Source organism: Bison bison, unplaced genomic scaffold, assembly GCF_000754665.1.
Source record: "Bison bison bison isolate TAMUID 2011002044 unplaced genomic scaffold, Bison_UMD1.0 scf7180017864355, whole genome shotgun sequence".
Lineage (NCBI taxonomy): Eukaryota > Metazoa > Chordata > Mammalia > Artiodactyla > Bovidae > Bison > Bison bison.
In genome coordinates, this window is record NW_011494927.1 from 657,618 (window position 1) to 672,228 (window position 14,611).

The window sequence follows — 14,611 nt, forward strand, 5'->3', positions numbered from 1 at the left end:
AGGACTTAAAAATCAGGAAGAATTTAGACTTCAGTAAGAAGAAATAGACACAAAAGATGGGGGAAAGTAAATATAACATGCATTTGGAGGTACCAGCTTGGGGCTGTGGGCTGAAGAGGACAGTTAGTATTAAAGAGTACAGGGAGAGGAAGCAGAAGGAAAGGAAATGACACAGCAAAGGAAAAAAAAAAAAGCTTGCGCTCAGGGAAAGACATAGTTCTTCAGCACCTAAGCATAGAAAAAGACACAGGATTCTCTAGCAGGAAACAAACCTCCTTTGACTGTTAATTTCTCTCCCTTCAGGGTAAAAGGAGACGATACTAGACATTCCCTCATTCATGAACACATTTATGAGAGTGCCTCCCGCTTGGCAGATCCTTTCGCGGTACTAAGATACACATGAGCAAACAGAAAAGAATCTTCATTTTCATCTAATTTATCTTCCAGAGGAGAAGAAAATACACAAGTAGATAATCCAACAAATTATTTCAGATGGTGCTATAAAAAAATAAATGAGTACTGTGATAAGACTGTTTGGAGTTATCAGGGAAGACTTCTCCAAAAAGATAAAACTTGAACTGAGAGGTAAACCCTGACAAAATCAAGATGCTCGGAGCGGGAAGAGAACTAGACACACAGAGGTCCCAGAGTAGAACACACACTCCAGTGTAGATGGAGCACAAGCCAAGCACCCAGAGTCAAAGGAGATGAAGTCTTCTAGTAGGGTCAGATCATACTGAACTCTGTAGTTTAATTTTTACTCTAGATTTAATGGAAGGCCACTTAGATTTTGAAGCAGCAGAGTACCATGATCTGAGTTATGATTTTATAAGTTCACTCTGTCTGCTACACTGTAAAAAAGAAAAGAAAAAAAAAAACTAAGGGGAGCTATTGTAGTTCAGCAAAATAAGATAAAAGTTTTGAATTAAGCTTATAGACACAAAGGCAGAAAATAGTGGGGAGGTTCCACTCATAAATATTTAGAAATATGAACTAAAGGACTTGCAGAAAAACTGAACAGAACTCTAAGGAAAAGTCAAAGTTGAAGATAACAGTTTGCAAGTCACCCGAATTTATGTTTATTCCCCAGTTGTCTTCTGGGCTCTAGATAGACATTTTATCTGTCTGCCGGAAGGTTTCCTTGAATATCCTATTGGAACCTCCAATAGGAGGCTAATGGCCTAAATCAAAATTCATCACCTTCCCACATAATGAAGTATGTAATAAGGAAGTGTGAAAATAAGAAAGAAATCTTCCTTATTTAAAACCTACTTCTATTACGGGTACCACCATTCACCCAAACTTAACACACTTCAGAGATACTGTCATCCCTTCTCCCTCATCCGCATCTCCTAATCAAAGTATACAAACCCTATTTTTGTAATAGTTCTTGTATTCACTTCCTTTTTTCCATTGAAGGCCACGATTTTAAAAAAGCCTCAAACTTACCTTGACTTCATGCTAGACTCTTGTCAGAAGACTTTCTATTAGTTGGGTACAAAGTCTTCAATCTGGCATTTGAAGCTCTCACTGAAGCTCAAACCACATTTCTAGTTTTTCAGCCCTCTTTCCCAAACAAGACCCACCAGTGAGCCAACACAGCTGCTACATCCCTTCCAAGCCCAAGTTAAATGCCGCTTAATTTATCTCATCTTACTGTCCTATTCTAAATGTGATCTCTTCTACCTCTAATCTCTCAGGAAATGCTGTTTATAATTTTCTTATGGCTCTTATCACACATGACCTTGCATCTGAGCATTTTAGACATTTATCATATCTCACATACTGATTTGCCTGTTGTATGTTCTTTGAAAGCAGAAACTATAACAGTCATCTTTACAGTTCAAAAAGAAACATGCTGCACTTAGTAATCACTTCATCAATTGTCATAAATTTTTACAGACTATTTACGAAAGTCACTCCTACTTGAATTCAGAGAATAAGGCACACGAAATCTGATTTGGACTTTTAGCATACTTATATTTAAGCAGGCACTCTGAGCACAAGAATATATGAAACAAAACTCTAAAAGGAAAAACAGTAAGTATAGGAACTTGGTAGAAACTGCAAAAATGCAAACCAAACTCACATCATTTTCCTGGGCAAGTCTTAAAATTTCATCAAGTGTTACAAATGTATCATTTCCTCTCACAGCATCTTTTTCCATAAATCCCAGATGAATATCCGTTGCAACCAAGATTTTAAATGTGTTTTCATCATCGCTGTATTTAAAAAGAAGAAACACTTCAATATAATTCATTGAAAGAATGTTCAAGCAAACTGAACATCTAACCTAAAATCTAAAAAAAAAATCTAAATTAAATCTATAAAATAGCAATTATGAAATAAAATTATTTTTCCAGCTCTAAACAAGATCTGAAAATTTGAAGCATTTAATTTATTAACATCACAATCTTCCTACCACTAATACAATGTAGAATATATACACACTTTTTAAAAGGCTCTGTAACTGCTTCAAAAATATATAACCGTGTTACAAGCAGTTTTATACACTCATATGTAACCTGGATTTGAAAGTTTATTTTCCTACTCTGTTCCACAGCAAAAATCTAACAGAATTTGATCCCAGTATTTAAACTTGCTATTTATCTACTTTGCACTTTTCCAGGAAAATCAGAATTAACTAGTTAATTTAAAAAGCACTCCTCTTATTTTATAAGTAGACTTCTATTCTAATAAGCTAGTAACTTACATCCAGGTCCCTGCTTGACTACTCTCCATACAAAGTTAGCTTCCCATTAACAAATCTGGCCAAGTTTACAATGCCATTTAAATTTGGTAGTACTCCAAAGATTCAATACTTTCATGTGAAGCAGCAATATGATAATTATTAACATTCTCTTAAACTTAATGTGACTTTTTAACTGTCTTTAAAATAATTTGGTATCTCTGATCTCATCTCAACTCTCACATGTAAAGAGGTTAGGTATTATTGTTTCTGAATCATGAAACAGAATGGTAGAAATGGTACTAAAAGCCAGGATTAAAATTCAGGCTGTTTTCACTAAAACATACGAACTTAAAAACAAACTTTTATTTATCTCTAAAATTCAAATCTTTATACACAAGAGAAATTTCCAGAAAATGATACGCAGTTCTGACTGCTATATACATACAGATTTAGTCAGAATACTTTCAAATCACATTACTATCCAGACTTGCACAGCAATTTCTAAAGTATTTTCACTTGAGTTTTTTCATTTAAATACGAAAATTTATCATTTTAACTTGATACAAATGAAGAAATTGAGGTGAAGTTTAAAGGCTTGCTAACTTGCTCAGGGTCAAACAATACTAATCAAGAAATTAAAACCAGGATGAAAGACTCCAAGTTAAAAGCTTTTCCCACATTACTTTTCCTAGTTCTTTTATTTATTTTCATTTTAGTCAGATTCATTTGCAATTTATTCAGTACCAGGGCAATTTATCCCTCTAAAAATGTGCTCTAAAAGACTTGCATTAGCTAGTAAGACTTAGTTCAAGAATATTTATAGCTTCAAGTTTAAGACAAAAACCTAAGAACATAAATTTATACAGCAATATGCCAATCTACTGCAAAACCCCAATCTACTGCTGCATATTATCTTTAATTAATAAACATACAGTATGAATTGTTAACCATTCCAAATACTTTTTTTGACGACTAACACTTGTGTTCATGCAAGCTCTTTATTTACTAAATAAGTTTTCTTTTATGGTGAACATAGTCGACAGGCTATTTGGTAGAAACGCAAACCAACAAATATTTCGGAAGAAAGGTGCTTACAGGGCATCCGCAGGACTCATTTCTATGGTCAGTCCACCTCCTCCGAGACCAGTTCCTTCTCCAAGTACCCTTGGGTCCGGTGCTCAAAATAGGTCAGAAAACTCACTCGATTATAAATTCTAAAACAAAATTTTATTTAAAACATATTTTTTAAACGCAGACTGGCAATTCTGAAAGAGTCTCATTTTCACTTAAGCACCTACTATATTTTTATTTTTAATGTTAACAAAAAAAATAACGTGTCTCCAGTGCCACTCCAGTTTTACCACTATAATTAAACTCCCCTAGCTCCTTTTGCGTGCCCTGTGGGAAGCTAATATTTGTTAAATGAATGGGCAAAAGAGTCACACAATACTTCCGGTTTAGCACACGAATAACTCTGAACAGAAATGTTAAAGTTGCATGCAAGGGCTACTCTGGAGCCTAAGGAGATCCTGCATTTCCTGCTTAAACACAGAATTATTTTAAAGACACGGGCTTGTTTTGAAAGGACATGAGGTCCACGTTTGAATAAACAAAAATACGTCGTTGAAGGAAAATACCCGGAGGAGCCTGGGAGAAGGAAATGGCAACCCACTCCAGTGTTCTTGCCTGGAGAATCCCAGGGACGGGGGAGCCTGGTGGGCTGCTGTCTATGGGGTCGCACGCAGTCGGACACGACTGAAACGACTTAGCAGCAGCAGCCGGAGGAGCCTAGTAGGCTACAGTCCACGGGGTCGCAAAGAGTCGGACACTACAGAGCGACTTTACTTTCACTTTCGAGGAGGAGAGTCTGCCACCGTGGAACGACCCCTCCCACGCCCAAATCGCCGGTTCGGTGAGGATCCCAAACCTCAGCGCGCCCGCACCACAAAACTCGCGGAACCTCCAAGCTCCTCCCTAGCCTACTCGGCCCATTCTTCGCACAAAGTCAGTACTCTCTGGGCTTCCGCCCGCGACGCCACAGACAGAGGAAGCAACTCGCAAATTACCCCACACCTGGACTCTCCACAGCCCCACCCTGAGGACCCGAGGCTGGCTTTTACCCGGGAAGAAGGAGGGACAATCACGACACAGAAAGCAACAGCACCGCCGGGGATGGCGTCTCAGAACCAGCTTGTTGGTAAACCCGAATTAGGCGGGAGAGTAACAGCTTCTCCTTCTCTCGCGATACCTCATTGATGACGCAAGCGCATCAACTCTTCTCATTGGCTGTCGAGTGCAGCGAGGTCGCAATAAAAGTTGCAGCGAGGCCCCGCCCTCGTACAGGAGCCAATCCTGAGTAGCCGAGATGGAACGCGGAAGCGAGGTTCCTGGCGGCGCTTTTCCGACTATGAGGTGGGTAGCTCTTTCTCGTCTGGGGTCACACTTCCTGCTCGCTTGGCGCCACCTTTGAGCGCGTGAACCGAAAGGGGCGGGCCCCTGTGGACCCCTGGTGAGCTCTGCAAACCCGGCCGCGAAGTTTGGTCTTCGGTAGGGCTGGAGCAGTTTCTTCGGGCTTAGCGGTTTGGAAGGCCGCAGACGCGCCTCCGGGGCCTGTGAAGTGACCGGCCAGTGCCGGGGTCGCGACTGGTGGCCTTCTCTCACTGCCCTCCTCAGAGTGAACATTCGACTTCTAGTTTACAAGCCTTTCCCTGCGTCTCCTTATTGTCTCCGTGGACCCCAGGTTCAGCACATCTGTATTGCTTTGTGCTGACAATGCATTAAAAAAATAATAATGTGAAACTTTTGAATTAGAAAATCTGGGCCTTTAGTTCCATTGAAAGTTGTTTTAATCTTTATAAATTTGAGCGCCTTCGCCTGTCTAATGGGGCTTATCGCTCCACCTGTCACTGAGCTGTTTAGTAAGAGTTGACATACTTTGTGGAATGTGATCTTTAAAAAACATAACCTAGTTCCTCCTGTTGCAATATCATCAAGTAGAAATCTTGATCGACTGTTTAAATCTTGAATCAGGGAGATGCACCAGAGTTTGACTTTTTAAATTAAATTAAGAAATTTTTGTATGTAATTTATTTTACCTGGAACAGTAAATTCAAAATTTTAAAAGAGTTTTTATAAAAAGGAGAGGAGGGGCACAAAATCTGTGCTATAATGTTGCTGTGCTGTACTTACACTCTAGCTTAAGTCCTGTTCGACTCTTGTGACTATGGCTTGCCAAGCTCCTCAATCTATGATATTCTTTAGGCAAGAATACTGGAGTGGATTTGCCATGCCCTCCTCCAGGAGATCTGACCCAGGGATCGAGCCCACCTCTCCTGAGTCTCCTGCATTTCAGATGGATTCTTTACTGCTGAGCCACCAGGGGATGCCCCAATAATGTTACTATGGATGCTGTAATTAATATGTGAACTTTACATTATTTACTGGTATTTATTGTTTAATGAATAGATGTATATTGCATTGTAAGCTTCAGAGAATAGCTTGAGAAAAAAGTGAAAATATTAGAATATAAAAACCTTTCTGATAGGGTCTCCTGATTGATCTGAAAAACTGAACTATCTTTGAAAATTCTTTAGTGCAGTCCTTTTTTGTGCATAGGGTCTTCCTTCTTGACTCATGGTAAAGAATCTGCCAGCCATGCAGGAGACCCAGGTACTATCCTCGCATGGGAAAGATCCCCAGGAGAAGGGAAAGGCAACCCATTCCAGTGTTCTTGCCTGGAGAATTCCACGGACAGAGGTGTCTTGTGGGCTACAGTCAATGGGGTCACAAAGAGTTGGCTATGACTCACCAGCGAACACTGCATTGTGCTACAAAGTAACAGGTCCAGAGAAGGTATTGGTCATGAGTGATAGATTTAAACTTGACTTTAATGCTCTTAGCAGTAGTATTAAAATATAGTGATGCACTCAGTTCTGTTCAGTTCAGTTGCTCAGTCGTGTCCATCTCTTTGCGACCCCATGAACCGCAGCATGCCAGGCCTCCCTGTCCATCACCAACTCCCGGAGTTTACCAAAACTCATGTCCATTGAGTCAGTGATGCCATCTAACCATCTCATCCTCTGTCGTCCCCGTCTCCTGCCACCCTCCATCTTTCTTAGCATCAGGGTCTTTTCCAATGAGTCAGCTCTTCGCATCAGGTGGCCAAAGGATTGGAGTTTCAGCTTCAATATCAGTCCTTCCAATGAACATCCAGGACTGATCTCCTTTAGGATGGACTGGTTGGATCTCCTTGCAATCCAAGGGACTCTCAAGAGTCTTGTCCAACACCACAGTTCAAAAGCATCAATGCTTCTGTGCTCAGCATTCCTTATAGTCCAACTCTCACATCTGTACATGACCACTGGAAAAACCATAACCTTGACCAGACGGATCTTTATTGGCAAAGTAATGTCTCTGCTTCTTAATATGCTATCTAGATTGGTCATAGCTTTTCTCCCAAGGAGTAAGCGTCTTTTAATTTCATGGCTGCAATCACCATCTGCAATGATTTTGGAGCCCCCCAAAATAAAGTCAGCCACGGTTTCCACTGTTTCCCTATCTATTTCCCATGAAGTGATGGGACCAGATGCCATGATCTTAGTTTTCTAAATGTTGAGCTTAAAGCAAGCTTCTTCAGTCTCCTCTTTCACATTCATCAAGAGGCTCTTTAGTTCTTCACTTTCTGCCATAAGGGCGGTGTCATCTGCATATCTTGAGGTTATTCATATTTCTCCCGGCAATCTTGATCCCAGCTTGTGCTTCATCCAGCCCAGTGTTTCTCAGGATGTACTCTGCATATAAGTTAAATAAGCAGGGTGACAATATACAGCCTTGACGTACTCCTTTTCCTATTTGGAACCAGTCTGTTGTTCCATGTCCAGTTCTAACTTGCTTCCTGAACCTGCATACAGGTTTCTCAAGAGGCAGATCAGGTGGTCTGGTATTCCCATCTCTTTCAGAATTTTCCACAGTTTATTGTGATCCACACAGTCAAAGGCTTTGGCATAGTCAATAAAGCAGAAATAGATATTTTTCTGGAACTCTCTTGCTTTTTTCCATGATCCAGCAGATGTTGGCAATTTGTTCTCTGGTTCCTCTGCCTTTTCTAAAACCAGCTGGAACATCTGGGAGTTCACGGTTCACATATTGCTGAAGCCTGGCTTGGAGAATTTTGAGCATTACTTTACTAGCCTGTGAGATGAGTGCAATTGAATGGTAGTTTGAGCATTCTTTGGCATTGCCTTTCTTTGGGATTGCAATGAAAACTGACCTTTTCCAGTCCTGTGGTCGCTGCTGAGTTTTCCAAATTTGCTGACATTGAGTGTAGCACTTTCACAGCATCATCTTTTAGGATTTGAAATGGCTCAATTAGAATTCCATCACCTTCACTAGCTTTGTTCATAGTGATGCTTTCTAAGGCCCACTGGACTTCACATTCCAGGATGTCTGGCTCTAGGTGAGTGATCACACCATCATGATTATCTGGGTCGTGAAGATCATTTTTGTACAGTTCTGTGTATTCTTGCCACCTCTTCTTAATATCTTCTGCTTCTGTTAGGTCCTTACCATTTCTATCCTTTACTGAGCCCATCTTTGCATCTTTTTCCACTGGTCATGTATTGGACTACAAAGAAAGCTCAACATGGAAGAGTTGATGCTTTTGAACTGTGGTGTTGGACAAGATTCTTGAGAGTCCCGTGGACTGCAAGGAGATCCAACCAGTCCATCCTAAAGGAGATCCATCCTGAGTGTTCATTGGAAGGACTGATGTTGAAACTGAGACTCCAGTCCTTTGGCCACCTGATGCGAAGAACTGACTCATTTAAAAAGACCCTGATGCTGAGAAAGATTGAGGGCAGGAGGAGAAGGGGACGACAGAGGATGAGATGGCTGGATGGCATCACCAACTCGATGGACATGGATTTGGTTGGACTCTGGGAGTTGGTGATGGACAGGGAGGCCTGGCGTGCTGCAGTTCATGGGGTTGCAAAGAGTCGGACATGACTGAACGACTGAACTAAACTTGCATGAAATGTTCCCTTGGTATCTCTAATTTTCTTGAAGAAATCTCTCGTCTTTCCCATTCTATTATTTTCCTATATTTCTTTGCATTGATGCATTCATTTGCATTGATGCATTCAATTAAAACTCGTGAAAATTAGGTAGAAAGAAGTCTGTATCTTAGGAGTATGAGTAACTCTAAGATTTCTCAGAATCCATTCCAAGCAAAATCAAGTGATAGCACTTTAATCATGTTAATTATGCAAATGTTTTAATGCCTGTGTATCTAAGTCGGACATAAATGTAAGTTAAATATAGTCCCTATTATTAAGCTAACAATCTCTTTAGAGGCTAAAACAAGAATAAAGTTAGTGATAAGACAGTATGTATCACCAAGAAACAGGAGAAACTAGAGAGAGAGATCTAATATGCAGCCTCAACAAAGACTTAAGAGAGAGGCAACTTCTGGGAAGAGTCTTAAATGACTAAAAAGGTTTCAACAAATATAATTAGGAAGCTGAGAGATATTTTTAAAATATCTATTATACTCATTTTCTTTAAGTGGTGTTAAACTTTGATATGCTGTACAACTTTTTTATAATTAATGAATTCATTTTAATTGGAGGCTAATTACAATATTGTGGTAGTTTTTGCCATACATTGACATGAATCAGCCACAGGTGTACATGTGTTCCCCAATCCCAAACCCCCGTCCCACCTCTCTCCCCATCCCATCCCTTTGGGTTGTCCCAGTGCACCAGCTTTGAGTGCCCTGTTTCATGCCTTGAACTTGGACTGGTCTTCTATTTCACATATGGTAATATACATGTTTTAATGTTATTCTCTCAAATCATCCCACCCTCGCCTTGTCCCACAGAGTCCATTAGTCTGTTCTTTACCTCTGTGTCTCTTTTGCTATCTCGCATATGGGGTCATTGTTACCATCTTTCTAAATTCGATGTATATATGTGTTAATATACTGTATTGGTGTTTTTCTTTCTGGCTTACTTCACTCTGTATAATAGGCTCCAGTTTCGTCCACCTCATTAGAACTGATTCAAATGCATTCTTTTTAATGGCTGAGTAATATCCTATTATGTATATGTGCCACAACTTTCTTATCCATTCGTCTGCCAATGGACATCTAGGTTGCTTCCCTGACCTGGCTATTGTAAACAGTGCTGCAATGAACATTAGGATACACATGTCTCTCTCACTTCTGGTTTCCTCGGTATGTATGCCCAGCAGTGGGATTGCTGGGTTGTATGGCAATTCTATTTTCTGTTTTTGAAGGAATCTCCACACTGTTCTGCATAGTGGCTGTACTAGTTTTCATTCCCACCAACAGTGTAAAAGGATTCCCTTTTCTCCACACCCTTTCCAGCATTTATTATTTGTGGACTTTTTGATACCAGCCATTCGGACCAGGGTGAGATGGTACCTCATTGTGGTTTTGATCTGTGTTTCTCTGATAATGAATGGTTTTGGGCATTTTTTCATGTGTTTCTTAGCCACCTGTATGTCTTCTTTGGAGAAGTGTCTGTTTAGTTCTTTGGCCCAGTTTTTGATTGGGTCATTTATTTTTCTGGTATTGAGCTTCATGAGCTGTTTCTGTATTTTTGAGATTAATTCTTTGTCAGTTGATTCATTTGCTATTAATTTCTCCCATTCTGAAGCCTGTCTTTTCACTTTGCTTATAGTTTCCTTCGCTGTTCAAAAGCTTTTAAGTTTATGGGAGGTGGGTCATAGAGAATCTTGCTGTTATTTATGTTAGAGAGTGTTTTGCCTATGTTTTCCACTAGGAGTTTTATAGTTTCTGGCCTTACATTTAGATCTTTAATCCATTTTGAGTTTATTTTTGTGTATGGTGTTAAGAGTGTTCTAGTTTCATTCTTTTACAGGTGGTTGACCAGTTTTTCCAGCACCACTAAAGAGATTGTCTTTTCTCCATTAATATTTTTTCCTCCTTTTCCAAAGATAAGGTGTCCATAGGTGCATGGATTTATCTCTGAGCTTTCCATTTTGTTCCATTGATCTATATTTCTGTCTTTGTGCCAGTACCATACTGTCTTAATGACTGTAGCTTTGTAGTATAGTCTGAAGACAGGCAGGTTGAGTCCTCCAGTTCTATTCTTCCTTCGTTCTCAAGATTCTTTTGGCTATTAGAGGTTTTTTGTATTTCGATACAATTTGTGAAATTATTTGTTCTAGCTCTGTGAAAAATACCATTGGTAGCTTCATAGGGATTGCATTGAATCTATAGATTGCTTTGGGTAGTATACTCATTTTCAGTATATTGATTTTTCCGATCCATGAACATGGTATATTTCTCCATCTGTTAGTGTCCTCTTTGATTTCTTTCACATGTGTTTTATAGTTTTCTATATATAGGTCTTTTGTTTCTTTAGGTAGATATAGTCCTGTGTATTTTATTCTTTTCGTTGCAATGGTGAATGGAATTGTTTCCTTAATTTCTCTATTTTATCATTATTAGTGTATATGCAAGGGATTTCATGTATTAATTTTATATCCTGCAACTTTACAATATTCATTGATTAGCTCTAGTAATTTTCTGGTGGTGTCTTAGAGTTTTCTATGTAGAGGATCATGTCATTTGCAAACAGTGAGAGTTTTACTTCTTTTCCAAACTGTATTCTTTTATTTCTTTTTTTCTCTGATTGCTGTGGCTAAAACTTCCAAAACTATGTTGAATAGTAGTGGTGAGAGTGGGCACCCTTATCTGGTTCCTGACTTTAGGGAAAATGCTTTCAATATTTCACCATTGAGGATAATGTTTGCTATGCGTTGATCATATATGGCTTTTATTATGTTGAGGTATGTTCCTTCTATGCCTGTTTTCTGGAGAGTCTTTATCATAAATGGTTGTTGAATTTTGTCAAAGGCTTTCTCTGCATCTATTGAGATAATCATATTATTTTTATCCTTCAATTTGTTAATGTGGTATATCACATTGAGTGATTTGCAAATATTGAAGAATCCTTGTATCCCTGGGATAAAGCCCACTTGGTCATGATGTATGATCTTTTAAATATGTTGTTGGATTCTGTTTGCTAGAAATTTGTTGAGGATTTTTGCATCTATGTTTATCAGTGATATTGGCCTATAGTTTCCTTTTTTTGTGTCATCTTTTTCTGGTTTTGGTATTAGGGTGATGGTGGGCTCATAGAATGTGTTTGGGAGATTACCTTCCTCTGCAATTTTCTGGAAGAGTTTGAATAGGATAGGTGTTAGCTTTTCTCTAAATTTTTAGTAGTATTCACCTGTGCTTTTGTTTTTTGAAAGATTTTTTATTATAGTTTCCATTTCTGTGCTTGTGATGGGTCTGTTAAGATTTTCTATTTCTTTCTGGTTCAGTTTTGGAAGGTAATACTTTTCTAAAAATTCGTCCATTTCTTTCAAGTTGTCCTATTCATTGTCATATAGTTACTGATGCTGTTGCTAAGTCCCTTCAGTCGTGTCCGACTCTGTGCAACCCCATAGACAGCAGCCCACCAGGCTCCGCCGTCCCTAGGATTCTCCAGGCAAGAACACTGGAGTGGGTTGCCATTTCCTTCTCCAATGCATGAAAGTGAAAAGTGAAAGTGAAGTCGCTCAGTCATGTCCGATTCTTTGAGACCCCATGGACTGCAGCCTACCAAGCTTCTCCGTCCATGGGATTTTCCAGGCAAGAGTACTGGAGTGGGTTGCCATGATAGTAGTCTCTTATGATCCTTTGTATATCTGTGTTGTCTGTTGTGATTTCTCCATTTTCAGTTCTAATTTTGTTGATTTGATTCTTCTCCCTTTTTTACTTGCTTAGTCTGGCTAATGGTTTGTCTATTTTACTTATCTTCTCAAAGAACCAGCTTTTAGTTTTGTTGATTTTTGCTATGCTGCTGCTGCTAAGTCACTTCAGTCATGTCCAACTCTGCGACCCTATAGACGGCAGCCCACCAGGCTCCCCCGTCCCTGAGATTCTCTAGGCAAGAACCTGGAGTGGGTTGCCATTTCCTTCTCCAGTGCATGAAAGTGAAGTCGCTCAGTTGTGTCTGACTCCTAGCAACCCCATGGACTGCAGCCTACCAGGCTCCTCCATCCATGGAATTTTCCAGGCAAGAGTACCAGAGTGGGATTTTTGTTATAGTCTCCTTTTTTTCTTTTTCATTTATTTCTGCCCTAATTTTTGTGATTTCTTTCCTTCTACTAACCCTGGGGTTCTTCATTTCTTCTTTTTCTAGTTGCTTTAGGTGTAAAGTTATTTATTTGACTTTTCTCTTATTTCTTGACTATGTTTTCAGTGCTATGAACCTTCCCCTTTACACTGCTTTTCAGTTCAGTTCATTTCAGTTTAGTCACTCAGTCATGTCTGACTCTTTGTGACCGCGTGGACTGCAGCACGCCAGGCCTCCCTGTCCATCCCAACTTTGGAAGCTTGCTCAAACTCATGTCCGTTGAGTCGGTGATGCCATCCAACCATCTCATCCTCTGTCGTCCCCGTCCCCTCTCACCTTCAACCTTTCCCAGCGTCAGGGTCTTTTCAGATGAGTCAGCTCTTTGCATCAGGTGACCAAAGGATTGGAGTTTCAACTTCAACATCAGTCCTTCCAATGAACACTGCTTTTACTGAATCCCATAGGTTTTGGGTTGTCATGTTTTCATTTTCATTTGTTTCTGTGAAGATTTTGATTTCCTTTTTCATTTCTTCCATGATTTGTTGGTTATTCAGCAGCATGTTATTTAGCATCCATATGTTTGTATTTTTATAGTTTTTTTCCTGGAGTTGACATCTAATCTTACCGCATTGTGATCAGAAAAGATGCTTGAAATGATTTCAGTTTTTTTGAATTTACTAAGGCTAGATTTATGGCCCAGGATATGATCTATCCCAGACAATGTTCTGTATGCACTTGAGAAAAAGGTGAAATTCATTGTTTTGGGGTGAAATGCCCTATATTAATTGGGGCTAACTGCTCCATTGTGTTATTTAAAGTTTATGTTTCCTTGCTAATTTTCTTTTGGTTGATCTATCCATAGGTGTTAGTGGGGTATTAAAGCCTTCCACTATTGTTGTGTTACTGTTAATTTACCCTTCTATACCTGTTAGCATTTGCCTTTTGTATTGAGGTTCTCCTATGTTTGGTGCCTATATATTTATAATTTTTATATCTTCTTCTTGGATTGATCCTTTGATCATTATGTAGTGTCCTTCTTTGTCTCTTTTCATGGCTTTTATTTCAAAGACTGTTTCATCTGATATGAGATTGCTGCTCCTGCTTTATTTTGGTTTCCATTTGCATGAAGTATCTTTTTCCAGCCTCTCACTTTCATTCTGTATGTGTCCCCTGTTTTGAAGTGGGTCTCTTGTAGACAGCATATATAGGGGTCTTATTTTTGTATCCATTCAGCCAGTCTTCGTCTATTGGTTGGGGCATTCAACCCATTTATGTTTAAAATAATTATTGATAAGTATGATCCTGTTGCCATTTACTTTGTTGTTTTGGGTAGAGTTTATACACCTTTTCTGTGTTTCCTGTCTAGAGAAGATCCTTTACATCTATTGAAGAGCAGGTTTGGTGGTGCTGAATTCTCTCAGCTGTTGCCTGTCTGTAAAGCTTTTGATTTCGCCTTCATGTTTGAATGAGATCCTTGCTGGGTATAGATATCTGGGCTGTAGGTTTTTCTCTTTCATCACTTGAAGTATGTCCTGCCATTCCCTTCTGGCCTGAAGAGTTTCTGTTGAAAGATCAGCTGTTATCTTTATTGGGATCCCATTGTGTGTTATTTGTTGCTTTTCCCTTGCTGCTTTTAATATTTGTTCTTTGTGTTTGATCTTTGTTAGTTTGATTAAATGTGTCTTGTGGTGTTTCGCCTTGGGTTTATCCTGTTTGGAACTCTGTGGGTTTCTTGGACTTGAGTGAT

The 14,611-nt window shown here is 39.4% G+C and overlaps 2 protein-coding genes across 4 annotated transcripts in view; one reads left to right on the forward strand and one right to left on the reverse strand.

Moving 5' to 3' along the window:
* The window catches only part of MRE11A (MRE11 meiotic recombination 11 homolog A (S. cerevisiae)), a 74,180-nt gene extending 69,228 nt beyond the window's left edge, over positions 1 to 4,952 (reverse strand). Inside the window, exons 1-3 of one of the 2 annotated variants that reach the window (XM_010855144.1) lie at positions 4,813 to 4,952; positions 3,788 to 3,906; positions 2,090 to 2,222 (exon numbers count right to left, since the gene is read on the reverse strand). In XM_010855144.1, coding sequence (XP_010853446.1) covers positions 2,090 to 2,222; positions 3,788 to 3,807 — 153 coding nt within the window. In that variant the 5' untranslated portion in view covers positions 3,808 to 3,906; positions 4,813 to 4,952. The remainder of the gene's footprint in view (positions 1 to 2,089; positions 2,223 to 3,787; positions 3,907 to 4,812) is intronic. The other variant, XM_010855145.1, reaches the window with a different exon arrangement.
* A 44-nt stretch (positions 4,953 to 4,996) lies between these two features.
* Positions 4,997 to 14,611, forward strand: part of ANKRD49 (ankyrin repeat domain 49) — an 18,014-nt gene continuing 8,399 nt past the window's right edge. Inside the window, exon 1 of one of the 2 annotated variants that reach the window (XM_010855146.1) lies at positions 4,997 to 5,104. The gene's annotated coding sequence lies outside the window, so the exon portion shown is untranslated. Of the gene's footprint in view, positions 5,105 to 5,803; positions 6,136 to 14,611 lie in introns of those variants that run through there. The other variant, XM_010855147.1, reaches the window with a different exon arrangement.